Source organism: Zeus faber, assembly GCF_960531495.2.
Source record: "Zeus faber genome assembly, chromosome: 15".
Lineage (NCBI taxonomy): Eukaryota > Metazoa > Chordata > Actinopteri > Zeiformes > Zeidae > Zeus > Zeus faber.
The window spans coordinates 26,170,877-26,198,376 of record NC_137194.1 but is presented as its reverse complement, the minus strand read 5'-3'; the positions used below and the strand labels follow the sequence as shown (position 1 = coordinate 26,198,376).

Here is a 27,500-nt window from a genome sequence, read left to right as displayed (position 1 = left end):
GGTATAGCTTGTGGGTGAAACCAGCTGGGTCAGTCAATGGGTGGAGCAAAAACATGGTTGGACTTTTACTTTCTGAACCTGGAATTGTCCACCCCATAGTAGACTGCCAATAGACCCCCGTGGTGTGGCCTGCCAATGGTTGGCTACCACTGATTAAGACACTAATTAAGACATTAAGATACTGCACTTATGCGATCCTTTCTGCCAGGAAGTTGCTGAAAGTCTTCCACTGTTGTCCATTGCTGTTGTGGGAATCGAACCAGCTCCCCCAGCACAGCGTTATGACTTTAACCCGAGCCACCACGGCCTCGTAAACCTGTCTGTGTGTGTTTTTGTTTTGGTTCGAGAGTCTTTTCCAGAGTGTAAGTTTGCACACTTGACCGTTGCTTCTACTTGACCCTTCCACACTCAATCTCAACCTCAATTATGCAAGTGCACGTGCCCCGCCTCCAAGCCCAGGCCCCCAAAGATGTTTTGCATATTTTTAATTTTTGTTCTTCTCTCACACTTAAGGTCAGTCCTAATCAACTGCCCTTTGGCTGCTATTCCTGCTAGGCACTCTACAAGGACGCACACATACAACAAGTGTTCCTTCAAGACCTGCCTACCAGGTCCAAGGAGTGCTATTAAAGCAATCTGGAGGTTTCTGAGCTAGGTCAAGAGCAAAGTCTGCCATGGGGATCGGACTTGAATTATGCAAAAGGAGGAAGGAACATGAGAAGGAAAACAGGAACAGAAAGAAGGAAAAAAACAAAATGAACAATCTTTAGTTGTGAAAAGGTAAACTTCACAAACAGGGAATAGCAGCAAGGGGGTGGGCGAGGGTGTGGGCGGGTAGGTGTGGGTGGGGGGGCAGGGTTTGGAGATGTGGACGGATGATTCCTGATGAAGCACGTGGGATCGGAGCGCTAAAGAATTTGAAATCTTAGCGCTAAGTCCAAGGGGGCCTGACCCTGGAACCTGTTGAAGCATCAGAAAGCTGAGGGGAAGAGCGAGACAGTGGGACCACACGCAGTGTGTGTGTGTGTGTGTGTGTGTGTGTGTGTGTGTGTGTGTGTGTGTGTGTGTGTGTGTGTGTGTGTGTGAGTGTGTGTGTGTGTGAGACAGTGTGTGTGTGAGACAGTGTGTAAGATCAGCTTTCCCTGTGGTCCATTCAGTGTGTAGCGTCTCAGGGTATCAAGACAAGAGGGACAAGGGGGGAGATTTATCTTGCAATGCGATTGCCTTTCGGTCAGCTATGTGTGTGTGTGTGTGTGTGTGTGTGTGTGTGTGTGTGTGTGTGTGTGTGTGTGTGTGTGTGTGTCAGAGGGTGAGAGTGAAAGAGAGAGAGAGGAACTAGAGAGTCAGTGAGACAGTAAACAAGGCAACTGTATAGCTGATAGAGTTGCAGAGCGGGAGGAGGGGAGGGGGGTAAAGTGTGCCTTCTCTATGTGCCATTGGAAGTGTGTGTGTGTGTGTGTGTGTGTGTGTGTGTGTGTGTGTGTGTCTATACATGAGCTATTGAGTATAATAGTGTGTTCCCTTTTGAGTTAGACACATAAGTATTACATTTTAGTGTCCTACATCAAAGTGACGTTAGAGATCAACTGTCACTACATCAATGTTTTCATTGTTTCAATGTATTGTGAGAAATCATAAGCTAAATGAAAATAAAATAGATGAGAATATGATTATTTTAGCTTCAACTGTCAACCGTACCTGGGTTGGTTACTATGCCAACGGAGTTCACAAAGCTCAAAGAAATCGTCCAAATTTGTATTAAAACCTTCAGGAACGGCAGGGCTACACATGTAGGCTGAAGTATGTTTGAAGGTGTTTGTAATATCAGACGTTTTGAGATTCTGGGGGATTCCGGGGGGAGTTAAAAAAAAACACTTGGATTGATTGATTGATTGATTGATTTAGGATTATTTTTCCTGTATATTCATTCATGTTTCAGACAACGGAACATGTCAGTCTTCCCGGGACAAAAAACACACACACACACACACACGCACACACACCCACTCACACACCCACTCACACACACACACACACACACACACACACACACACACACACACACACACACACACACACCCACTCACACACCCACTCACACACACACACACACACACACACACACACACACACACACACACACACACACACACACACACACACACACACACACACACACACACACACAAATGTGAATAACAATGAAAATAAATGGGAAAAAGTACGAACCAATAACAGCCCTGCTGTATGCATGCATCACTGTAAGTGTGTCCTTTTGTGAATGGCACCGAGCGTCCTCAGCAGATCCTTCCCCCGCGGTGAACATAATCATGGCCCTGTCGCCCCCAGGTTAGAGGCTCACTGCTGGGCTTCGTGGCACTAATGTAGCGGCAAACTATAGGGGCCACATTAGCCCCGGTTACTCCAGCATGCATTACAGTGGAAAGAACTCCATTACCCATCAAAAGCCAGCAGCGGGCTACAGCGTGGGCATACATCTGATGGCCTAAATGACTCACTTAATGATAACTGTGCACCGGGGAAGGAGCACGGGGACAAAGACGCGCTGATTGGACACAGACTCCGATGGCGGGGAGTGAATGCTGGAAGTCGCTTCTGTCGCTATCGCACCAATTCTACAACTTAATGTCGGTTAAAAGCCAGCAGGGTTCCGTGCTTTAAGTGGGTGGTCTTTTTATGCTTTCTTTATCTTGACCTCTCTCTAGTGCCTTGAAGAACTGGAATCCGAGAATATAAGTGTATATTTTCACATCAGACCAATAATGTCTAGGTGGCTATGTTGCATTATCCCTAATTTATGCACCATAATGAGATCATGGAACCAAAGCCTCCGTACAGATTTACCACCTTTTTATTTTACCTCCATTCCATTTTGCCCATTACCACCTTGGCTCTACATATAGCATGTGTAGACAACATAGAGTCTGCTATAAAAGGATCATCATTTAACTCTACAGGAGTTCATCTTATTGTTTGACAGTGCATTTGAACTTTGACCTAGACTTGATTAGTCTGAGGGAAGTGGAGTGGATGGGCTTCCATGTGGAGTAAGTTGAAATCAGGGACCAATATAATGGTCAGTGAGAATGTTCTGGAACTTGGGAACTTTTCCATTTTCAAACTATAAAGTCTCAGAGAGTGAGCAGAAAATAAAGAACTCCGCCTCAAATTATAGGCTCAACCTGAGACCATCGCTCCACAAACACCAGTGTTCATGAGAGAAAGACTCTATATACTTTAGATTCTATATACCTAAAAGATCAGAAAAATGGGCCGCTGAATGCTCTTCTATGCCTGCATTCTTTTATTGTACACACCACCCGTGATGTCTACAGGAATCACCTACATATGGACTCCTTCACTGAAAATCACTACAGCCCCATTTCAAACCCACCTGTCCAATTCTACACTCCTTCTGTCCTACTCTTCATCTCTATCTCCACCTGTGTTGATTTGATGTTTTGATGCAGCCTTCAAACAAACATGTCTGTTTATCAACAGCTCGCGTTGTGGAGATTAATTAAACCGAGTCAACCCTTCGTTCATTCAATCAAGGCAAGTCCCGACAGGGAAAATCCAGACGAGTTGGTAAGTCATCGCGTAGGAGTAATTTTGCATGGGCGTGACCCTTCCCGGGGAACATTGTGAATGGATGTGTGTCTATCCTCGCTGAGGGGTGTGGGAAGAGATGCGATGCGTACCGGCCACAGAGACGAGGAGAGGGTAAGTGAGCCGTGCGTAGGAAGCCAGAGGGTGAGTGCTGATCTGTAAGACAACACCCTGCTACCTTCCCTGACCCCCCTGTCCGGCCACTCTCCTACCTGGGCAAGATGGGGGGGGTATTAAGTGGCCCGGTGTCCCGCTAGGTTGAGTTGCTGATCCGCTAGCCAGAGGGGAAAGCCAACCCCGACTCCCATCTTCACTTCAGTGGGAGCGTTTGTTTTGATTTTTGTCCTCTCTTTCTCACAGACAAACCTGAGAGGCCCAATTTATCTGGGATGGAGCGAGGGGGAAATAGGGCGCCTTGCCACTTGAACACTAGAAGTTTAAGCCCGCAACGGTTCGCCAACTCCCACTGCCATGGTCTTCCTTGACTGTAACGCAACGCTGACGCACACAGAACAACGGCGGGCTTCTGATTGTCCACTAATGAACAATGAATAAATGATTGTATATTGTATTATAAAATATTGTATCATCAGAGCATTGCGAAACAAAATGGGATCACAACAGAATTAAATGATGTGTTCCGGTGACTCAGATGACGCAGCTCTCACTTTGCATTTCCGTTTTAATTTCACGTGTGGATTTTTTTACATACGCAACATGAATGTGCTCCCTGTGCAGAGTGTGTCATAGTGTGCCGCAGACAATGTTCGCCGTGCCCACCCACATCTTCAGCCCGGGAACCACACACTGGGACTACGGAGAGAACAGGGGGAACAATTTGCTCATTCTCAAACCAAGACATGGGGGCTTTGGGCGAAAGGAGAGAAAAAAAGACACCCAATATCCAAAATCCCTCTCAGGGCCATCATGTGAAGAATTCCCCCTCTTCTCCTCCTCCTACCTCCCTTTCTCCCTCCCTCCCTCCCTCCCTTCCTCCTTCCCTCTTCTCTTCTTTTCTTTTTTAATCAAGCCGTCTGGGGTTGTCAGGTCTATTGAGACGAGGACTCCCAGCCATGTGAAAAGTTAATCCCTCGTGGGCCTTCTTCTGCGCGGCGCTCATCTCCCTGGGAACCCTGGTGGTGGTGGACAGGGCAGGTGGCACTGAACAGGGGGAGGTGGACAGGGAAGAGGAGAAGGAAGCAAACAGATGGATGGAGGGATGGATGGGGCCGACAGAGAGAGAGAGAGAGAGAGAGGGAGGGAGAGAGGGAGAGACGGAGGGTCTATCCTTGACTCCAAGGCCAGCGACTGGAGGCACTGTTATACCCCCCCCCCCCCCCCCCCAAAGACTGTCCCACACAACAACACTTCATTCCTCCCCTCTGTACCCTCCATCCCACCCCACCCACCCGCCTGCCCGCCCGCCCGCCCACCCACCCATCCACTCCTCCTCAATCCCTAACTCCGAGATCTTTTGATGAGGTTCCCCGCCTGACCGGCAGACAGTTGGAATTGAGAGTGGAGAGGATTTGCTGCATGGAGAGCAAGTCGAGTGGTCTCTGAAGGGGGACAGTGGTTCACAATGGAGAGGCACACACACACACGCACACACGCACGCACGCACGCACGCACGCACGCACGCACGCACGCACACACACACGCACACACACACACACACACACACACACACACACACACACATCTAGCCACATGGCTTTCACCGCTCCAATCGTTCTGCTGTGTGTCAAAGCAGCAAGCCCAACAGACCCCTCTCGGGCCCTCTGCCAAGTAATGAAGGACATGATAGACAACAATGGAGGAAAGACGAGGGGGATACTGGAGCACCTTATCAGAGTTCTTTCAAAGGCAGGACACCCAGAGCAGTAAACACGGAGCCGAACACCGACTGCTCACGCTCACCTAGGAGAGGAATCATGTTTCTGATGAAATGTCCAAACAAAAGTTACGTTAGTTAGTTAAAGTTAAGCGTTAAAGTTAGTTAAGTGTTTTCTACCCAAGGAAAAAAATTCCCTGCACAGCTGAACGCTTTGCTTGCGTTGCACTTTCGGCCCAGGCCTCCCTCCTCTCCGAGCGTCCCTGGAAATACAGGGCAGCTCAGTCAGCCATTTTAATCCCTCAGCCCTGTTCATCTCACGCTCACTCAATCCACCCGGACACACACACACACACACACACACACACACACACACACACACACACACACACACACACACACACACACACACACACACACACTGATAACTCTTTCACACACTCATCCACACGAACACCCTTTCACCTTCAACCCCCTTCCACCATACGACTTGGAGCGCACCCCTCCAGCTCAGAAAAGACCCTGCGAGGCTGCAGGGTGGAGGGTGGTGGTGGTGGTGGGGGCGGGTGAGTGGGTGGGGGTTGCAGAGAGTGAGATTTGGGAGTTTGTAAAGGTCAGTGCAGACTATGTTCAATCTGAAGGTTTATCTCGGCAACAGCGGCGCGGGACAATGGGGCCGCTCGCCGCGCAACAGAAATCCAAGCTGTGGCAGCTAAATTACTGCACTGATAAGGACGAATTAGAAGCACAGGAACCCCAGGGGCCAGGAAAAGAGGAGGGAGGGGAGAAAGAAAGAAAGAAAAAAGAAAAAGACAGAAAGGGATGCATTTGAACAAAGATTTTGGCAACTAGACGAGAAAAAATATATTCAATATTCCATCTCCTATTTTACACAAGAAAAAGGGAGTGAGCGGCCTCCCAAGGCTGGAAACGTTTCGTTGTGGTTTGCAAAATCAATGAAACACAAAACAAAAAAGTTTGGAGTCTGCAGTGCTTTGGTAAAAATCGAAGTCCACATTCTATATTGTCATGAAATTAAATATGCCAATTTCAGTTAGAATGTATTTATGTCTTTGGTTTTTTCCTTAGTTACCTCTGTCTTTAGGGTTTCAGATATCCCAAAAGCAGAAAGGATGCCCACAAATCCACCGTAAGGAAACTGCATGATTAACCAATCATGATGAAGTGAACAGTGTCTTAAATGAAGGTGCACATTGATTTGGACATACAATGTATGAAAATACTTGAATGATTGTTTGTATGTATATTTCAGTGATGAACAAGTACGAGATATAAAGGAGATGAAATGCATTAACATGTTGTCGACAGGCGCTCGTGCTACTGTGCGTAAAGGAGAGTGCACTTGTCCATGCAGAGAGAGAGAAGCTCTGAAGGCTCTCTGGTGATCCATCATGTGGAGAGTCGAGAGGATACTGAGTGTGTGTGTGTGTGTGTGTGTGTGTGTGTGTGTGTGTGTGTGTGTGTGTGTGTGTGTGTGTGTGTGTGCGTGTGTGCGTGCGTGCGTGCGTGCGTGCGTGTGTGTGTGTGTGTGTGTGTGTGTGTGTGTGAGGGAAAAGCAAAACTAACAAGAATAAAGAAAGGAGGGAATACAAAAGGGTTTGATTGAGTCAGTGAACAACCTGCTGATTCGCCGGAAGGGAGGAGAGAGTGAGAAGAATGGAAAAACCTTGTATAGCCGTCCTGCTGTCTGCCTGCGTTGAGAACTTACGTCTGTACATTCAAATGAACTCTCATGTTTATGAAGACCAGTGCCGCTACACGCACTTTGTACATTTTTATTAACCAGCCCATTGCTTAATAATTGAGTAATAACATATATATATTTTTTACTTTAAATATTATATTTCCAACTTCTGAACTGTCTGTGCCTTTATAGACCGCGCGGCCAGAAAAGTGATGACTGGACCTCATTTCCCTAAACATCATGGCTACATATTCAACACCATTTCTACGAGTGTCCACTCGTAGAAATGCACCATTAACGGGGAACTTTCACTTCAACTTCTGTAAATCCTAGTACTTGTTCTGAAGTGCATGCTTATTGTTTTTCTCCAAATGATCAGCCATGAAGGCCCTTAGCAGCAGCTTCGCTCATAAAGTGGCATTCTGAGCTCTCCGCCGACAGAGGGGAGCAGGGTTTGGTGCTTAATGAATAAGATCTAGCACAGCGTGGAACAAGATGGAAACAAACCCCCCAACAAGCTCCAAGCTGATAGAGCTGCCTATTATTGAGGATTATGTGAAACCAGTGCGTGTAAAGATGGAGATATTTTTCAGAGAGGTAAGTAACACAAGTCTTGGATTGCTTGAATGTTTGATCTGGATCTTGGAGAGAGAATTACAAATCAACCCTCGTATTTTTCTTGAGAATATTTCCTGCGTATTCGTCAGATTTATTTGAAGTTCACTGTGAGTCACCTTGTTCATAATGTAAAACACTGCAATCGCCAAATTATCAGCAGCAGAGCTGGAGACAGATAAGCACTACAATTATCTGCAGGTGAAAGGTGTGGGCCACCTATTAGCAAAATGCACACACAAACACACACACACACACACACACACACACACACGTACACACACACACACACACACACACACACACACACACACACACACACACACACACACACACACACACACACACACACACGCCGGCTAGGACAATGCTTTTGTTCTGCTAGCTGGCATGGCTTCACATCACATGGCTGTGTCCTAAGCGCCTCAGAGAGCCTGACGAGGTTTTGGGCTTTTATCATCCGGTGCTGCAGCACCGGGTGGCACGACCCGTACCGCCGTGTTCCTGCGTCCCTCACCTCTCTCACCTCCGCACCCGGGACAAGTGACGCACAGCACCAGACAGCGAAGCGAGTGGGGGTGGGGACAACCTCCCCAGACACGGAGATCTGGAATGTTCTGTCTGGCCTTCCGTGACCCCTCCAAACTCGCTTTGATTAATCATTTGGGTAAAAAAAATTATAGAACAACCTTGATTCTAACATTTACAAAAACAATAAAGGAGGCTGCAGATTGGTTTTACCTGTGACGTTGGGTGCGTCAGTGTGATAAACAAAAAAGTTAAATACATAAAATACATTAATTTTTCAGATACCTGCTTTCACTATGACTGCATCAGGTCAGTAAAACAGGGATAAATCACTTTCCATACATTGATCAGTATTGCCGATAAGAAAGCAATAATTTACATAATAATAATTATGTAAATTATTATATTATTTATTTATTTATTTATTTGTTTGTTTGTTTGTTTGTTTGTTTGTTTGTTTATTTATTTATTCATCATTACAATAATGTATCTTGTGCATAGTATCAGATTTTGTATATTTGTATTTATATTTGCATTTTTTTGTATTTTTTGTCCATTTTGATAATATAATTTTCATTTTAGGTGTATTTTTTTTCTACCCTTTTGTCTTCTATTTCATCTTATTTGTATTCTCCATATTTCTGACTCTTGTTTTTTTTACGCTTATTGTCCTTAGCAGAAAAAATTCCTCGTATATACAACTGTACCTGGCAGAGTCAACCGATTCTGTTTCTGATAAATGCGAATGAAACTCTGAAAGTCCATATCGAGCTGTTTGTCTCTGCAGCTGAACTCAGCTCCCACACTCCTCTCGTCTTATTCTGTGATAACCACGATGTTATTGAAATGATTTCACTGTGGAATTGAATGAAATATACTCAATATAATATTGAGTATACTCCTGTCAATATAATACTTTATAGCGCTCAAAAGTGAGGTTGAAATCCTGTATTAGTGTGATTGTCATTATTATCCCTGTTCTTTTTCACGCAGCAGAATATTGCAAAGAGTGGGAATATGAGGGCAATGATTGCGATGACTCTAGAGATTGGACACCTTCCTTACATCTTGTGAGCAACACTAGTACGAGTCGATTGGAAACGACTTTCACATGACATGAGATTAATTACTGATGATATTCAGCGTTCAGGAAATATTATAAAACTCCTTTGGGCAGTCTTTCAAAGACCTTTAAATGTTGTTCTTTTAAGAAGAGCAATGTTGGTCAGTAGCTACAGTCATAAACGATATGGCTGGAGACGCAGTGCACTAATCTGCTGTTGCTACACAACTACAGCTACAAACAAACGCTCAATGGGAATGAATTTTTCTGAGTGCAGAATCTTGAATCCAAGACGAAAGTAATAAAAAAAAAAAAGGCTAATAAAATCTCACATTTGAAACATCTGGCACAGGTCTGTTGAAACTGTTATTCGCTGAGACATCTTGACACAAGGCTTCACGATGAATTAAGATACCACAGAAAAAAAACAGAAGAACTAGATGGAGAAAGATAGAGAGACAGAGAGAGAGAGAGAGAGAGAGAGAGAGAGAGAGGAATAGAGGGAGGAGGAGAGGGAGGAGGGGAGTCTGACAGATTTAGGCATCAGCATATGTTGAGTGTGGAATATTGCCTAAGACGATGAAAGCAGGACACTGTGAACACACACACACACACACACACACACACACACACACACACACACACACACACACACAGACACACACACACACACACACACACACACACACACACACACACACACACACACACACACACACACACACACACACACACACACACACACACACACACAGACATGATCAACACCTCTGCAAATCTTTGCTCTGTCAGAACCTTCCCGGTGCGTCGGGTCGGGCGAGGCTCCGGGTCTGCGCTGCCGGTGACGGCGCTGGAGAATATGAGAGAAAATCACTCGGGCGATTCCGGAGCTCGTCCAAAGTAAAGACGGGCCGCGGCCGCGTTCGACACTTTGACAATTCAACACTGTTTTCACATCTAATGCCGTCATCCCGCTGCGCTGTTATTCTAAATGGCCAGATCCAGGAAAGAAAAACACCGAGGGGGGGGGGGACGTCTTTTTCCTGCCTCGGTGCACGGCGTGTCTTCACGAATGTCTCCGCTGAACATGTTCTCCTGTCCACACACCAGTGACGCACGGGCAAACAAAAGGAAACACTTGGAGCTGCTGTTTTCCTTGAAACGGAGACAAAGATGTGTAAAGATGTGTAAAGAAAAACACCAGGCTAATGTTTTCGGGGGGCGGGGGAGGGGGCATCTCAGCGCTGGATTGTGATTGTGGAAAAGGGTAATCACTGGAACCTGATAAACACAGCAGCACGTCCAGCCGGCTTCACTAAAACACCAGCAACCGCCTGGGAACCGATGCTGTGTTGGGCGTGATGACAAGAGGAAAGGAGACAGGAGAGGATGGAGGAGATGATGGAGGGGAGGATGGAGGGGAGGATGATGGACAAAGTCTGCGTGTCCGGGACCAAGTTGTTTCAGGACGGAGAAACGCTCGTTCCATGACAGATATGGATTCTACCCGTGATGGACACCGCTGCAAGCCAAGACGACGGGGTCTTGTTCAGCGCTTCTCTCCCTTGTTGGCTCCACGTTGTATTTTCGCCGATAATTCACCGGAGCCGCGAGACACCGACAGGAAGAGATGTGGGGGCGGCGCGGCCCGAGCACGTGGCCTTTAAGTCTGTGTTTCCGAGTGAAAGCATGAGACTAATCAACAGCATAAACAGCTTTTGACAAATGTCATCATTTTTCCGCCGCGGCACAGAGCGGCCTCATTGTCTGCCGCTGCCCCGAGGGCACCTCTGATGGGGCTATTCATCAGGTCAAGCATGACCGATGGGTTTTCTCACTAGATACACTGCGAAGAACAGGGGGTGGAAATCGGGCAGGAGGTACCTGCAGAGGGCTGAAGGACCGGGGGAGAGGGCGGTGGGGGGTGGGTGTTAAATTAATGTTTAAAGTGCGTCTACACAGAGAAACCTTGCCACCATAAAGGATAGCATTGTGGAGGAGATGCATAAGGAGACTGGTAGGATGGGGGTGGGGTAGGGGGTGGGGGTGATTCAGGCAGACAAGAGGTTCCATTGAGATCGCCTGGCTGGTGTGTCTGAGGTCTGAAAGCAATGACCAAGTAATAACAGCCCAAATCCAAGGGACAATATTTGCCGAGTTCCTCCCTCTCCTCAAAGATGGATGACTTTCCCCCCCCTTCCACTTCCTCCAGGAGCCCGCGCACCTTTCATCTGGGGCCCCGCCGATTAATTTATTAACTAATTAACAGATGTTCGTAACGAGTTATGAACAAATGATAAGGCATCAGCCTCCTAATCAAACCTGACATTTAATTTGCTGCCCTGCTTCCTCGTTATCAATCGCCGTGTTCACCGGCGGTAATTGACAGCGTTTTCAGGGGGGACGCCGGAGACGTGTCTTTAACAGCTCCTTCAACAAAAAAAAGAGAAAAAAAAAAAAAAAAAAGGCAAGAGCCGCGGTGGTGTTTCTCGGGGCAACGGCAGCCGGCATATGTTTAATATTAGACGGAATCTGTTCCACTGGAGTGCTCCGAAAGCTGGGAAAATTGGATTAAATTGGCTAATGGCATGTTTAAACCCTACATAAAATGAACGTGTATGGAAGATATTACAGCACGCGGGCCCAGGCCTTGTGGTGTTACGCTCTCTCTCCGGTGTTTTCGCTCCATGTGTAAACTTGGGGTTTCTTTCAAAGTCAAGTAATGACGGCAGAAAACCGCATTCTGTTGGTCAATACCGTTATTAGAAACCACATGATTGATATCCTTTTCATTACCGCATTGGGACGGAGGCCTGCGCGCCAAAGTCAATCCCCCTATCAACACCGACTTTTAAATCACGTTTTAATAACTTTTCGCAACGGCGGGAGCTTCGGCTTCAACTTTGTGTCATGCTTTTAATTGAAATAACAGGAATAAGTTGAGTGGCATAAGCAAAAATAAAACTAAAATTTCACATTTTATCCTCAAACTATATGCACCAAAATATACTCATTACTACAATTCATTACTTGTAAAAATGTAATGTGAACTGTGAATCTGATGCTGATAAATGAAGGCTTTGATATGTTATTGGGCATCGAGTAAGAAAAAAAACAAAACGCCGTAAGGTCACAATTTTGCACATAATTGCAGGAAATTTCCATTAAAACTCCACGCATGCAGGTTAAACCTAATGGAGCTGCTCTTTTACCTGATAAGTGGCTGTGAGGAGAGGTTCTCTGCGGAGCTCATCAGCGCATGGCCTTGATTTGATTACTAAAAGACATGCTAATAACCCATTTACCTGAAGAGCTTCACTCATGCAGCAAGGTCTAACACAATAGTCCGCGCAGCGGGGGATCGAGTCAACTGGGCAAAAAGGTGGAAGTGAGACCGTCTGGAAATGGATGATGAAACAAATGAGCGCAAATGGAATTATGGTGGGATGTGTTAAGTGTTTGTAAAGGCCCGCTTTCCCTAACCTTGACGGACAGCCATTATCGTGACAGCGAAACATCGTTTTCATTGTGACAACATTAGACGGCGCATTAGTCAAATCGAGCAGGACATGGAGTTCCGGCTTTCGTTATATATCTCAATTCCGATATCTCTCCATCTCGCTTTGTCATTCTGTCAATTGTATCCGCGGGGACTGTCTCCTGGCGGGACCTGGCAGTCCATGCCCTATCAGTTTCGTACCAGTCGTCCTCTGGGCTGAACCCTGAGATAAGGAACACCTTGCTATGGGGAGGCAAACAGATTAGACAAGTCACAAGCTGCACCTTGAATGCGACTATCTTGCCACACAAGCACTTGGCCATCCACTCCCAGCGAGAACACAAAAGGCGAGCAAACAGCTCCGCAGGCAGGAGACGGGGTAAGGACAGATAAGTGTCCGGGCGCGCCCAGAACTTCTTCTCCACTGGACAAGGACGTTAGCTTAGCTTAGCGATTAGGTAGGGAACAAAGGAGCCGGGCGTCAGTATGAAAAGCCGGCTGTCACGCTGAAGATTGAGGACCGAGGCGGAGGGCGAGGGAGATGCGTGATGCCATGAGCGAACGGGTCTCTGTCACGTAGGCCCTTGGCAGCATGAGAGTGCCCGCCAGTCGTCTTAGCCTATCGCTAAGTCAATATCGGGGGTAAATAGAAGAGCCAGCATACTTTCCCCCTCTTTCCACACATCGCTGGATGAATGATACTGATATGGAAAATCACCCCACATAAAGTAAACAGAAAAAGAAAGACGGACAGAAAGAGAGAGAGAGAGAAAACAAAGTTTGCCTGGCAACAAAGTCATCCCAAGGTCCAGTGACCGGTCTGTTTCAGACCAATCAGGCTCCAGGGCGACCTGGCATCAATGATGTGGTTTTTTCGGGGTTTTTTTTTTTTTCTTTTTCCTCTGTGGCGACCCTGCCCAAAGGCTCGATAATAATCACACATCCCATAATATCAAAATGCCACATCATTCTCACCATCCTCCTCATCATCGTTCTCAGTCTGTCACCCTCTTCGGCGTTTGAACAATCAGCCATATCATATTCACTTTCAGATAGCAGCCACGAAAGAACAAAACTGCAAGAAGTGACGTCCTTTAATACGTGTCCGTGCTCCTATTTGGGGGAAGATTTCTCAGAGAACACATGATAAAAAAGTGTTGACCTTCTGCAAAGCTCCTCGTGAGACAGCAAACACTCACCGCTGCGAGAACAAAGGACGTAGGGGGATGACAAAGGCGAGAAGGCGCTAGATGAGTGACAAAGGGCATGATTCAGAGAGTCAGGGACACGCCCAGCGGTCGCAGGGTGAGGAGAAGGTAGAGCAAACATCATTTATATCAGATCCACACACAATACACACATGCCAGCTTGGTGAACGTTTGACCTTGTTTTGCGTTTGTGCTTTTAACTCATCTGAGCTTAAGCTATGCTTCACATCTAAACCAGTGGCGACGGCGCTCACGTTGTGTGAGCGGATGTTGCATTGTGATGTAGTGAACCTGACCGGATCTGCTGTTAATGGTCAAATCAGGGAAGCTGTCGAAACTTGATGCACCTGTCAGCCTTAAAGCACATCTCTAGTATTTTTAACCTATGGCCTATTTGTTTATCGTTGGGAATTGATATGAGTGATTGGCATCAGAATCAACCTGCCCATCCACAGGGCAATGGGGCAATTGTAACCAAGGTGTTCGGCAATGCTCAATTGTTCAAGTGTGCTCCACTGTCCTTAGTAGTCGGCTGAAGATATTCCCTAAATACTGGATCAACTTTCAAGATTCTGATGCCAATCACTCGGAGTGACTCCCACTGAGCAAAAAATAAGGCTGAAGTTTAAAAAATATCCCATCTAAAGCCTGTATACAGGCTTTCACTCTGTGTAAGGTTATGGCCTTTTAATGTCACATAACATCTGCTTTGATACAATCACTTCAGGACCTCTATACCAGAGGTTCCCAGGCACCGGACTTCAGATTGGTGGTGGGTTGAGGGGCATTTGCTACCAGGCCATGAGAAGGCCCGGTGCCAAATTTCAGAAGCGCTCTCCGCACCACTGTGCGTCCCTGTTCCCAGTTTCTCCAAACAAAGCAAATAAAAATATTGTGTTTTTATTGGAGATGAATTTATTTTCCTCCGTTTCGTAATTGAATGAAACGAAAAGAGCCCCGGAAAATTTCTGTCACTCTCACCCCGTGAACATTTTGTGCATTGTGGTCCGATTTGTGATAAAAAAAAAAGGTTGGGAGCTCCTGCTTTATACAATATAGTTCTATATGTTCTATCTTCTACCTACTCATACAAACGCACTCTCACACACACACACACACACACACACACACACACACACACACACACACACACACACACACACACACACACACACACAACACACACACACACACACACACACACACACACGCACACAGGAGTTAGATGGGCATGTCCTTTGCACACCAGTCAGTGAGCTGCACAATACCTGCAGCCATTGTCAAGCGACATGCTTCTATCAATGGCTGTGTCGGTTCAATCTCCCAGCCAGATAATAGCAGCAGTCAGTCTGACTGGAGATCCCAGTGCTGCAGCCGGAGAGGGGGCTTCACCTCCACTCTGCCTGGCTGGGACTTCCTTTCCTGGAGGGCTGGCGACCATGTGCACACACACACACACACGCGCGCGTGCACACACACACTCACACACACACACACACACACACACACACACACACACACACACACACACATATACACGTCCCGCCCTGGGACCTTGGCGTTCTATCATGTTGTGCTAAAGGGGGAGCATAATGGTTTTTAAATGGATGACTCTGCGCTGGCCCAGGGAGGGTAGTCTGAGACAGAGGAGAATGGCCATGGCCTGCAGCAAAGCCGCTCTTAGATTGAGCTGTCCGTCTCGCTGAAATGAGTCTGAGTTAACACCTCTTCCAGTCTCCAACGCCGCGGGACAGACAACACCAGGCTTCCTCTCCACTTCTCTCTCTCTCTCCCTCTCTCTCTCTCTCTCTCTCTCCCTCGCTCTCTCTCTCTCTCTTTCTCTCAGTCTCAGTCCTTTTTTCTTTTTCCTCCCTTATCCTCTCCATTTTGTCTCTTCCCTCTACTGTACATACACCTCACACCTGAACTGCCCAGATATGAAAAGAGCTGTGTTGCGACAGCATGGCAAAATTTGCAAAAAATGCAAATGAAGTTCAAACAGTATTTATTTTTATTTTTTTACAAAACAAGATAATCTTATGGATTACCACTTTAAAATGAAGAGATAAAATGTCCCCCTAATGTCCACGCTCGTGGAATCAAACTCCTTTTCCCAGCAAGACGGTCAGGGTCGTAAAGTATGAGGTCTCTGCTTAAGATATGATCGTATTTACACCGCTGGGAACATAGATCACATCACTTATTATCTTTCACAACACCTCTCCATGTTCTGGGAGGAGGGAACCCCCCCGCCCCCCACACACACACACAGAGGGTTCCCATTAACAGTATTTGACACCTCCTGTGTGCTTTGCGGCTCCGAGACATGTCTACTTTGGCACTTTTATCTCTCTCTCTCTCCCCACTCCAGTCCATCTCCACTTATCCATGCTTCACCTCCTCCCTCACTCTGTCCTCGTAACGTACCCCGTCCTCACTCTTCACCTTTCTTCACAAAAAATAAAATGACCCTTTCCCACAGTCTCCGAGGCTCTTCATCTCCGCACCTCCATCTCTCTCTCTCTCTCTCTCTCTCTCTCTCTCTCTCTCTCTCTCTCTCTGTATTCTGTCTATTTGTCTAAGACCAGAGGCAGTAGAGGGAGGTAGATGATTGGGCTGTGGTGGGAGTTTGGAGGGAGGTTGAGAGACTCCTATGGGAGTCTGTTGATGGCTATCAACAAGCAGACTGTTATGACTGTCTGTGATAAGGGACCAGATGAGACCCCCCCCCCCCCCCCCCCCACCCCCCGAGCCTCCCCAGCCCCAAACCAGACAGGATGTCTTGGAAAATGAACACTGCTCTGTCCACCCCAACCCGTCCCGGCCAGAAACGAGTCTCTCCATAAACCATTCAGAAGGAACTAGAGAGACAGAGAGAAAGGGAGGGAGCCAACGGACGAAAAAATCCAATGTTTATTTGTTAGAAAGACATTTTTGTTTTTACTTTAAAGGACAGGCTCACCAATCCATTCCATTAAAAGGTCTAAATGCAGTCCAAAGGGGAAACATTTTAAGCCCTAATAAACACACTAAATCTCCTTTATCGAAAATGGGACTGTCTTTTTATGCCATACTAGGGGGAAAATGGTTGCAAATTGTGTATTTTTTCAGGTTTTTCAGGGTTTTATTGACTCTTTTACTGTCAATAAAACAGCTTGAGGCTCAAAGAGACTAGAAACATGAAGTTGAGTTGCTTCATACTGGCAACCTGCTGTAGTTAACGCTATGCTCTGGATGTGCTGTGCAAAAATCTGTATTAAATAAGATGTGATATTACGGTTATTCAAAACATATTTAAAAATAACACTAAGACATAGGTCTATAATGCGAGTTTCCCATTTTCAAAAAAGAGATTTAATGTTTTTTTGAAGGCTTAAACGATGGCCTCATTGGACTGTATTGGAGCACAGTGAGAAGCCGCAGCTGTAGTGGTGAGTTTCTCAGTAGTAAAGCATTCAGCGAGGTTGTGCTATGAAGAGTTTTTAATGACGGGAACCAACATTTTTACAAGGCCTGGGTTGAAAAATAGCAAACCCATCCTTTACGTTTTTAAATCCTCTCCCCGTTTGAGGTTGAACTTGTGGACTGACAGTGAAAGGAAACCCTGCCCGTGCAAAAGTCGCACCGGTCAGAAACGAAATAATCAAAATGTCAGAAGAACGGGCCAATATTCTGCCTAAATCCTGGGACAGGCAGAGACCAGAGATCATTCCCACCGTCTACATACCTTCACGAGGGGCTCATTGACCTCAGATGGCTGATATGACACATAAACACACAGCCAAAAACCCTGTGATGGACCCAGGAGAATTCAACACCTCTTTAAAAGATCAACAGCCTCCTGACCTAGCACTATCTGAGTATTATTTCTTCTCTCTGTATATGTTTGGGAGAGATGTAATGCATGTGTATGTTTGAGGATTTCTGTGTTCGAGCTTGGTTATATATGTGTGTGTGTATGTGTGTGTGTGTGTGTGTGTGTGTGGGTCTTTCAGGGGAAATACCCAGAAATCCAAAATGTATCGTTATGATATCGATATTGTGATTTTGGTTCTTGCGACATTGCAATACAGTTGAATTACTGTCTTTAAGGCTGCGCTACAGTAAAGTAATGCAACTTTTTCAACGTCATAGACTGTCCTAGCTGTTCAAATGAACGGTCATCATATGCTCATCACTAACGATTGGTTCTCAAATATGTGTGTGTAAATATCTTATGAAAGCACCAATAGTCATCACCCAAGTTATCATCAAATTATCGACATTGAGGTGTTCCTCAAAGAAATCGTGTGATATTTGATTTTCTCAACAACACCCAGGCCTCGATGGGGAGTAAGGTTTTTTGCACTAAATGGCAACAATACAAAAAAGAAAAACATTGAGAATGGCGCGCTGCCATATAGCGAGTAATTGCTCATGCAATTGTGAAGGGGAAGGAGAGAGAGACAGAGAGAGAGCGAAGGAAAATGAGACGCTTTTCCTTGTGAGGAGAACACAGTGGATCATCCTCGTAAGAAAACCATAGAGGATTTACAGGCACTGATAATACTTACAGGAGCTTTAAACGCACCGGCTCTAAGGATCATTTAGGGGATTTCTTTGCAGCTCTGGCAACAATTCCCTGTCTAGCGCTTTCCACCACGGGCGCCTTACGCCTCCTGCTCTTATCAACTCACGCAGACTGCGATTCCAGTTGATTTCCCTTATCAGCGACACGAAACCGTTTAGTGGATCGAGTCACACAATAAAAAAAATATATACACAGTTCAAAAACTCTGTGGAACCGTTTTTTTTTTTTTTCTCAAAATGTACAACCGAAATTCTCGTTCAATCACGCCATGCCCCTTTCCAAGATGGTGCTCCGATGATTAACTTGTCCGAGTCGCTGTTCCTAATTGCATACGAATGTAATATTAGACTGAGTGAATGACCAGCCCCTCAGCGAGAAGACGAGACAGCGAGTCAGCGAAATGAGAAGCAGGCCGCTCCACTTCATCTCTGATTAGGCACGAGGCGGCGAGGGAAGAGGGGAGAGACAGAGGGGGAGAGGGGGAATGGGAGTTCCTTTTTTTCCTAATGAGCTTACTGAAGCAACTTCAATATCCTCTAATGTCATGTTGAAATGAAAATTAATAGTTCAATACGCCGCCACCGCACTGGGCCACGCTTCTTCCATTTCCATATCGGGTGGCGTGACCAAATGAGCGCGCTCGCTGGCTCGGACCGACGCCCAGAAAAGCTGATACCTCCACTAATCAGCCCAATTTTTCCGTCTGACATTGGCAGGACTCTGGAATTCTGGAGGAGTGTGTTCTGTGTCTGTGCGTGTCTCCATAACATATATACATGCATGTGGTATGGTCGCATGGCAGATATAAATGTAAATGAGGAGAGCGTCTTTGCTGATGGAGATGGCTGTCTGCGGACAAGAAGTAATGTCTGGAAATGGAGAAGTGGCTCATTCATTTACTTACCTCCTCCCCTCACCGTCATGCATAACGGCTTCCATCATTCTTTGGTTTCAGAGAATACGTTTGTGCTCCTGATATGATGAGTTTTACGAGGTCAAAAATAATCATAAAGCATGGGTGGTGTGGACTGAGAGCCATTTTTGTGCCTGTTCCTGGTTGGCGGCTGTTTGGCGGCCAGTTGGCGGCCATTGGCAGCCGATTATCAACTGGTGTTAATCGGAAAGATGAAGACGTCATGTTGGAATGGTTGGAATGGTAGAAAGGGTTACCCAGCTCATTAGGCTCTGCAGAGACACACACAATCTTCAAGAAATACATGAAGACCATGCTATTTCGGGAACACCTGATCCTATCTCAGCTACAACTAACTTATTCTTATTTGTTGATGCTGAAAGGTTTTAAGTTATTGTATTGACATCATGCAGTAATAATATATGAGTACTGATCATATTGCACTTACATACTGAAAAAAGAGCACAACTTTTATTATGATTTCTTATAGCATCTTAAACTTGTATCTGGCTGAATTTAGAAACAAGGTGCTCAGGCACTTAAATTCAAGTTTCCTCCAATGGTCGATGTATGCTTTGATTGTTTCTAGCCCCTCAGGTAAGTCGCTTTGGCCAAAAGCTGCTATTTTATAAATGAGGCGTAGCTTACGAAGCTACTGTAGTTCTGTCAGACAACTCAACGGCGCCACGCGCTTCCACGCCCCTATGGGCTGGGTTTATTCAAGCAGCCAATCCCTCTTGCCCTACCTGCTTTGCTGCCTGCTTTGCTTGCTGTGTTGCTGCGGTCCCTCCATCTCCCCTGCATTCATCTGTTGGGCTCTACTCTTCAATCCAATGGGGGGATTCAAGCTCCTCACTTCTTATATTTCTCGCTTGCTATGTACAGTATGCCTATGTTTGCTGTACACAAGTACAAAAACAATGACGAAGTACTTGCAGAAATAATCCAGTTGTTACAGTTGGAAAGTTGCCCTCTCTCCCTTATTGGACTTTTTCGGCAAGTACCGCTGTCCCCAGAAACAAACGATTTGGCCGGGCTCTCACATCACCCCATTAGAGATCATGAAGCGGGTTGAGTACACACTTTTCTACTTCTCACAGTAGTTAAAAATGATATCAGTCATCAAATACCAAAACAAAGCCTCATTCCTACCTCCCATCCAAAGGAGCCGTCCTTGCCCGTGGCCCCGTAGTGCAGCGTGCTGTGTGGGCCGAATCGCTCGCCGGCGCCGATCCGGGTCTTGGCCCAGACGCCCAGGCCGGCGCCGGGCACCGAGGACTCCCGCAGCTCCAGCTCGCCGGGAATGGGGATGTCGTCAGGAATGTAGACGGGCGCCTCATAGGGCGAGCCTTCCTTGGGCGTGGTGAAGTCCTCATCGTTGCTGCTGCCGCCGTTGTTGCTGCTGCTGTGCAGGTGGTTGCGGTGGAGGTGGTGGGAGGCGTAGATGTGGGGGTGCAGCAGCAGGTGGTGGTGGTGGTGGTGGTTGTGGTTGTTGGGGTGGGTGGGGGACGGGGAGGGCAGGGGCGACATGCCCATGATGCCGTCTTCCCCGTCCTCTTCCGGGCTGTCGACTCCGCCCCCGCCCCCACCGGCCGCTAGACCTGGAAGGTCGGCCTCTGTGTCATACATGCTGTCCAGCGGCTCGCTGTCATCTGAGAGGGAGAATAAAATACATGTTTTAGTTTATGTGGAGAAAACCTACAAAATAAGCCCATTTTTATTATGCCCAAGATTACTACCATTATTTGTACAAACAGGCTTTCACTGTAAACACTTAAAATTTCTAACCCTGCAGCACACTCAGCCAAGAGCATCGAAACATGGGAAATGATGAGGTGAACTGTCTAAACCAGCCCAGTCCCCAAAGGTCATCAGAATGTGACATATTCTTCAACATTTAATTATTTCACCGAGTCAAATAATCAATATCAAGTAATTATTTTGTGACAATTACTGAGGTCCAACAGAAATCTATATATGATGATGTCTGGATTCTGGTGCTGGTAGAAATCAGGCTTTGATTTATTAAAGAGAACTGATATAAAAAAAAACTGAAAAGTAAATAAAGAGTGAAATGAGAAGAGGATGATTTAGTTAAGATATGAAGTCATTCATATGTTAACTTTTGTTCAAAAATGTTCTAGTAAAATGAATGCCTGCTACAGCCTCGGTAGCACATGTCCTGAGAGATGACTATATAGCCATCTTTTGAATCGCTCAAAAGCAAAACCCCCAACATAAATCCCAAAACCTCTAAACCACTAGAAAACCAGTTTGTGCAACGACAGAAATCCAGGGTCTTCTGCAAAATGCTCATCGATCTCGGGTCCAAAAAAAATTAAATAAAGACTTTCGCTTGTTTCCCAGAAGCTCTGGTGGAAGCTGCCAGAGGAGCAGCTATAGGTTAGCCAAGTCCCTGATGGGGGTGGTGTGTGGTTTGTGTGTGTGTGTGTGTGTGTGTGTGTGTGTGTGTGTGTGAAGATGTTTGTGTATGTTATATGTGTATGTGGGTAAATGTCTGTGTGTGTGTGTGTCTGTAGATGTGTGTGTTTGGGTACAGTAGATGTGGACGTCTGTGTGTGTGTCTGTGTGTATGTGTACTGTATGTGTGTGCATGTGTCTGTGTGTGTGCATGCGAACGAATGTGTGAATGCGTTGTTTGCATGTGCCTGTGTGGGTATCGGTAGATGTTCAGTATGTGTTTAGATAAATGTGTGTGTATGCATGTGTGTGACTGTATGTTTCGGTAGATGTGTGCGTTGAGATAGACGTGTGTGTGTGTGTGAATGTGTTTGGATTGCCTGTGTGTCCGTATACGCATGAGTTTGAATGGTTGTGTGTGTTAGCTTGAGGTGTGTTTTTGGAGATCCTCATGTGTTGTACGTGTGGGTAAATGTCTGTGTGTGCGTCGGTAGGTGTTTGGATAGACACGTACGTGTGTGTGCGTGTGTGTGGAGCGGTTCGTGGGTGTGTGTTGGTTGATGTGTGTTTCATTAACGTGTCTGTGTGTGTTTGTGTGTGTGTGTGTGTGTGTGTGTGTGTGTGTGTGTGTGTGTGTGTGTGTGTGTTTGTGTGTGTGTGTGTGTGTGTGTGAGTGTGTATGTGTGCCATCCATGTGGTCACAGTTTCCTGCCAGGGCTCCTCTTACAGATAATGGGTCAGCAGCAGCGTCGCTGACCTGCTCCGTCAGGCCACCGTCCATTACCGCCGAGGCCAGAGTCTGACAACACATCGTGGCCGAGGTCCAGGATCTCACCAGCACACGTGCCAATGAAAGCCTTGCCCCCCCCCCCCCCCCCTCCCCACACTCAGACACACACACACACACACACACACACACACACACACACACACACACATACACACTCACACACACACAGCGTCTCCAAAGTGCTCTGAGAAAGATAACATTTCCCTCCAAGCTTTATCCAATTACTTTCCTATGTATTATTAAATATAAGTCAGAAGTCATTGGTAAACATTTCCTTGCTTATGCAGATTATGTTTGTGTGTGTGTGTGTGTGTGTGTGTGTGTGTGTGTGTGTGTGTGTGTGTGTGTGTGTGTGTGTGTGTGTGTGTGTGTGTGTGTGTGTGTGTGTGCCCATGTGTGTGTGTTTGTGTGTGCATTCATGTGTGCGTGTGTGTGTGTGTGTGTGTATGAGTGTTTGTGTGTGTGTGTGTGTGTGTGTGTGTGTTGTATGGTCTGGTTGTTTGTTGTGTTTTGCAAATACACTTGTCTGTCTTTTTTTGGCTTTTTCTGAGCTGCTTTTGAAACTTTTCTGTGCATCAAAACACATGTTTCCAGTATGGGTGTGTAGGGATGAGTGTGTATGTTTGAATAGGTGTGTGTGTATGTTTGAATGTGTGTGTGAGTGTGTGTGTGTGTGTGTGTGTGTGTGTGTGTGTGTGTGTGTGTGTGTGTGTGTGTGTGCATGTCTGTGTGTGTGTGTGTGTGTGTGTGTGTGTGTGTGTGTGTGTGTGTGTGTGTGTGTGTGTGTGCATGTCTGTGTGTGTGTGTGTGTGTGTGTGTGTGTGTGTGTGTGCATGTCTGTGTGTGTGTGTGTGTGTGTGTGTATGTGTGTGTGTGTGTGTGTGTATCACTGTATGTGTGTGTATATGGGGTTGAGTGTGTGGTGTGTTGTCTTTTTTTTTGTCTTTTTTTTCCCCCTCACTTTCTGTGCACCAAAACCAGTGTTTTCAGTGTGTGTGCGTCTGTGTGTGTGTGTGTGTGTGTGTGTGTGTGTGTGTGTGTATGTGTTTGTGTATGTTTGCCTTGTACATGTGCGTGTGGGTGTCGTGAATTTTGTTTATTAGCGTGCGTCTGTCTTTCCTCCCGTCTCTGGACAGCTCCCAGCATCCCCCAGTTAAAGCAGCGCTGCACTTTTACTATCTAAACACAGGGACTGGCAATCAGCGGGCTAACTAGGCCCAAAATTACAGGCAGGGTGGTTCCAATCACGGCGGGTCCCGCGGCGGAGCGCGCTGCCAAACCCGCCGCTGCCCCCGGAGGCCCCGGCCCGTACTACAACCAGCGCCGAATACCATAAGCACCACTTGTTAGTGCACGGAGGCTCTGGGTTCCTTTTGTTTGTCAAAAGGCCGAGTACTCTAACGGCCTTTGATTCACAATTTTCTTTTTCTGGCTCTGCGGCTGGGAGGAGCCTGGTTTCGGGGGGGCTGCGGAGCAAGCCTCGGACGCCAGTTGAGTGAAAGGAGATTTCAATAAAGTTTTTAATAAAAGTAAAAGCCTGGAGATGAGACATCGCTGGGGTGGAGTTTGTGAGATTCTTTGCTCTTTTGATAAACACTGTCGTTTCTAATCCCGTGAAAGAGGAAGAATATGAACATTTCTAAATTCACTGATATGTCAGTCTTAAAAGTGAAACTGGGAGCGCTTGCGACATGGGGCTTTGTTCACCGCCTGGCAAACCTATGGCCTGTCACTAGCGATCCGGGAAACTTATCATATAAAGCTGCGGCTGTAAAAACGCAGGCTCCTTTTTTTTATGACTGATTCGACGTCATCCAGTGATTTTTGAGGGGAAAATAACCTATTTTTTTTAATGGTGGCTGTTTCATAGGGCTCAAACCAGGCGCGCAATTAAGCACGGAATATGTGAGCCAGCAGTAGCTTCCACTTTTCACAGATCAATTAAAGTTTTATATCGTTACCCTATCTGCTGCTCCCTCTCCACAATGAAATGGGTTTTCAGGCTATTCATTTTTCCTGGTATCACACTCCTGCATCTACCTCTATGTCTTCTTTCCCATCTCTCTCTCTCTCTCTCTCTCTCTCTCTCTCTCTCTCCATTTCTCACTGTGTTCCTCCTCCTTCCCAACCCGTTGGCACCCAACCCAACGACTGCAATTTGAACGAGCTCAAAAAACAGCTTTGGAAAAATCTATTAAATACTATTTGGCTTTAAGAGGCTGCGAAGCGCAGATCACTAGGTTACGTAATTTGGTAATGCAGAGGCCGAGGTGGGAAAAATAGAAAAACAAAGCATTTTTGTGGTTTCAGAAGAGTTTTACAGTTTTTTAAGATAAGATAAAATAGTATTAATTTCTGGGAAGAATTCAGGACTTTTTGTGGTTATCATCATAGTTTTATATTAAGAGGTAAAAAAATATTATTATTATTATTATTATAATTATTATTTTATTTTATTTTATTTTATTTTATTTTATTTTATTTTATTTTATTTTATTTTTGTATTTATTTATTTGTTTATTTATTTTCATTCTTCTTCTTATAAATTTTTTCTTCTCGCCATATTTAGAACTCCTCTCTTCTCTCTTTCCTCTGCTTGAACATGGTCAGCCACAAAGAAAGCAGAAGAAGAAAAAAAAAAGGGAGGAAAAAAAAGGGAAAGAGGCCAAGAAGAGAGGAGGATGGGGGAGGTGAAGTACCTAAAAAGTGACGACTCTGAGGAGCTTTTAAATGGCTGCATGTTTGTTCTGGGTCTCTCACCAGCGGCTTCTTAAAGAACAGCCCGTTCAGATAGTGTATCCCCCTCACCCCTCCACCCCTCCCTCCATCCCTCCCTCGCTCTTGTTGTTCTTTCTCGCTGCGCTCCTCTCGCCGTCCTCCCTCGCTTTTTTACGGGGAGCTATTTATCCTGATTACATCAGGGGTCAGTCATTAATTCGCACCTTGGGGGTCCCGGCGCAGGCTGCGGCTACAATGGGCTGCCTGTTCTGCCGATGTTATTCCAGTGGAAAAGCGAGCGCCAGGTCCAGCGCCGCATGAAGACGTCCTTTTTATTTGATGAATTGTAAATGCACAGGCCTTTGTTTTGCACGAACAAAAAGGGCCGTTTTGGGGCAAACATGATGAGGCATGTACAGTAGCGTGTACGGTAGCACACACACACACACACACACACACACACACACACACACACACACACACACACACACACACACACACACACACACACACACACACACACACACACACACACACACACACAACAACAACACTTACACTCTGACACACACTACACATCTGTTTGCACTGTAGGAGCCATTAGCTCTAATACATGTGCTGGAGGTCAGAGAACAGTGCCGTTAAAAGAAGTACTCCGACCTTTTACTGAAGTAGAAGTACAAATACCCTGACACAGGTTTACTCTGAACTACAATGTGGACATTTCTACTTAAGTAAAAGTTTGTCAGTAGGCCGCTTGTTCTTGAATGTAGTTCAATTATTAAAAGTCAAAGTACTTTTTTTTACAGGGGCTTTGATAGATTCAAGATTCAAAAGGTTTATTTGTCATATATATATATATATATATATATATATATAAGTTCATACATATATGCAATGAAATAATGAATGAATATCCTTTCTCATCATCATAAAGGAACTACTATGCTCTAAATTTACAACAATACAACAACAATAAAAAATAGTACAGGGGGTGTCAGTCATTTACAATGATATAAACCTAATGAACCTTTGGTCACCATCCTAAATCCGCTGATTCAACTGAAAAAACAACAACAACTAAAGTAATGCAACTGTGATAGAGCTGTAGAGATATTTGCTTTAAAATGTAGTTGCTTTAAAACTGAACGTACTTAAGTGTCGACGCTCACATATTCAGATGCAAACTGTGCAAGGCTGACCTCGCCTGAGAGGGCGTGGCCACAGAGAAACAACAAAACAATTACAAGAAAAAATATCAAACGGCGATAACATTGTAATCAGCGTTGCCATGGCAATATACTTGACACAGAGCTGGAAATCAGCCGTACAACAGAACAGCAAATTGTTCTGTAGTCGTGTTTAATCAGACCACTCTGGACTTAAACACAGAGAGATACAGATCTGGAGTCATTTTCTGCCGTCTGCCCCAACACACACTAACACATGTGCCTTCGCTGTCGAATGCGCCGGGGTAACGCGTTGCATTCTGGGGAAATAAAACAAAAAATCTTGCCAAGCTCTATGTTGGGAGTACTTTCAGTCAAAATTTAAACGGTTGTAGTAAAGTAAGTCTACACTTGTAATTTGCTTTATTGACACTATTTTCCTCACATTTATGTTCAATAATGGAACCTTGAGAATTCTGTCCACAGTGAGTGAAGAATTTAGGAGCAAGTTTCTTAAAGCTTTTCGAGGACAATATAGATCATTTTGTGGAGGTGATAAAGCTTTACAAGTTTGTGCAGAATGGGGGGAGAACGTGAGCAGGACGCGGGTCTGATCCACTACAACATCTCCAAGTGGACTCATCAAAAAGAAAGACCTTGGCTCCACTAGTCCGGATATATTTGAAAATGCTGTTTTTGTGTCTTACTGTGCAAAATGTCTCCCCACCACTCTAGTGTTTTTATAACGTTTTCAAAAAGTTGGCTGCCAACACTGAAATTTCCATATCGTTTACATTTCCTTAACGGGCCATGGACAGACAAACTTGAGGCAGTGCC

General features: G+C 45.7%; 1 protein-coding gene across 1 annotated transcript in view; it reads right to left on the bottom strand.

Annotated features, from left to right (window-relative positions):
- Positions 1–27,500, bottom strand: part of prdm16 (PR domain containing 16) — a gene marked incomplete at its 3' end in the record, with an annotated part of 229,335 nt that overhangs the window by 131,172 nt on the left and 70,663 nt on the right. Inside the window, exon 2 of the mRNA XM_080016002.1 lies at positions 20,718–21,217. Within this exon, the coding sequence (XP_079872128.1) occupies positions 20,718–21,217 (500 nt within the window). The remainder of the gene's footprint in view (positions 1–20,717; positions 21,218–27,500) is intronic.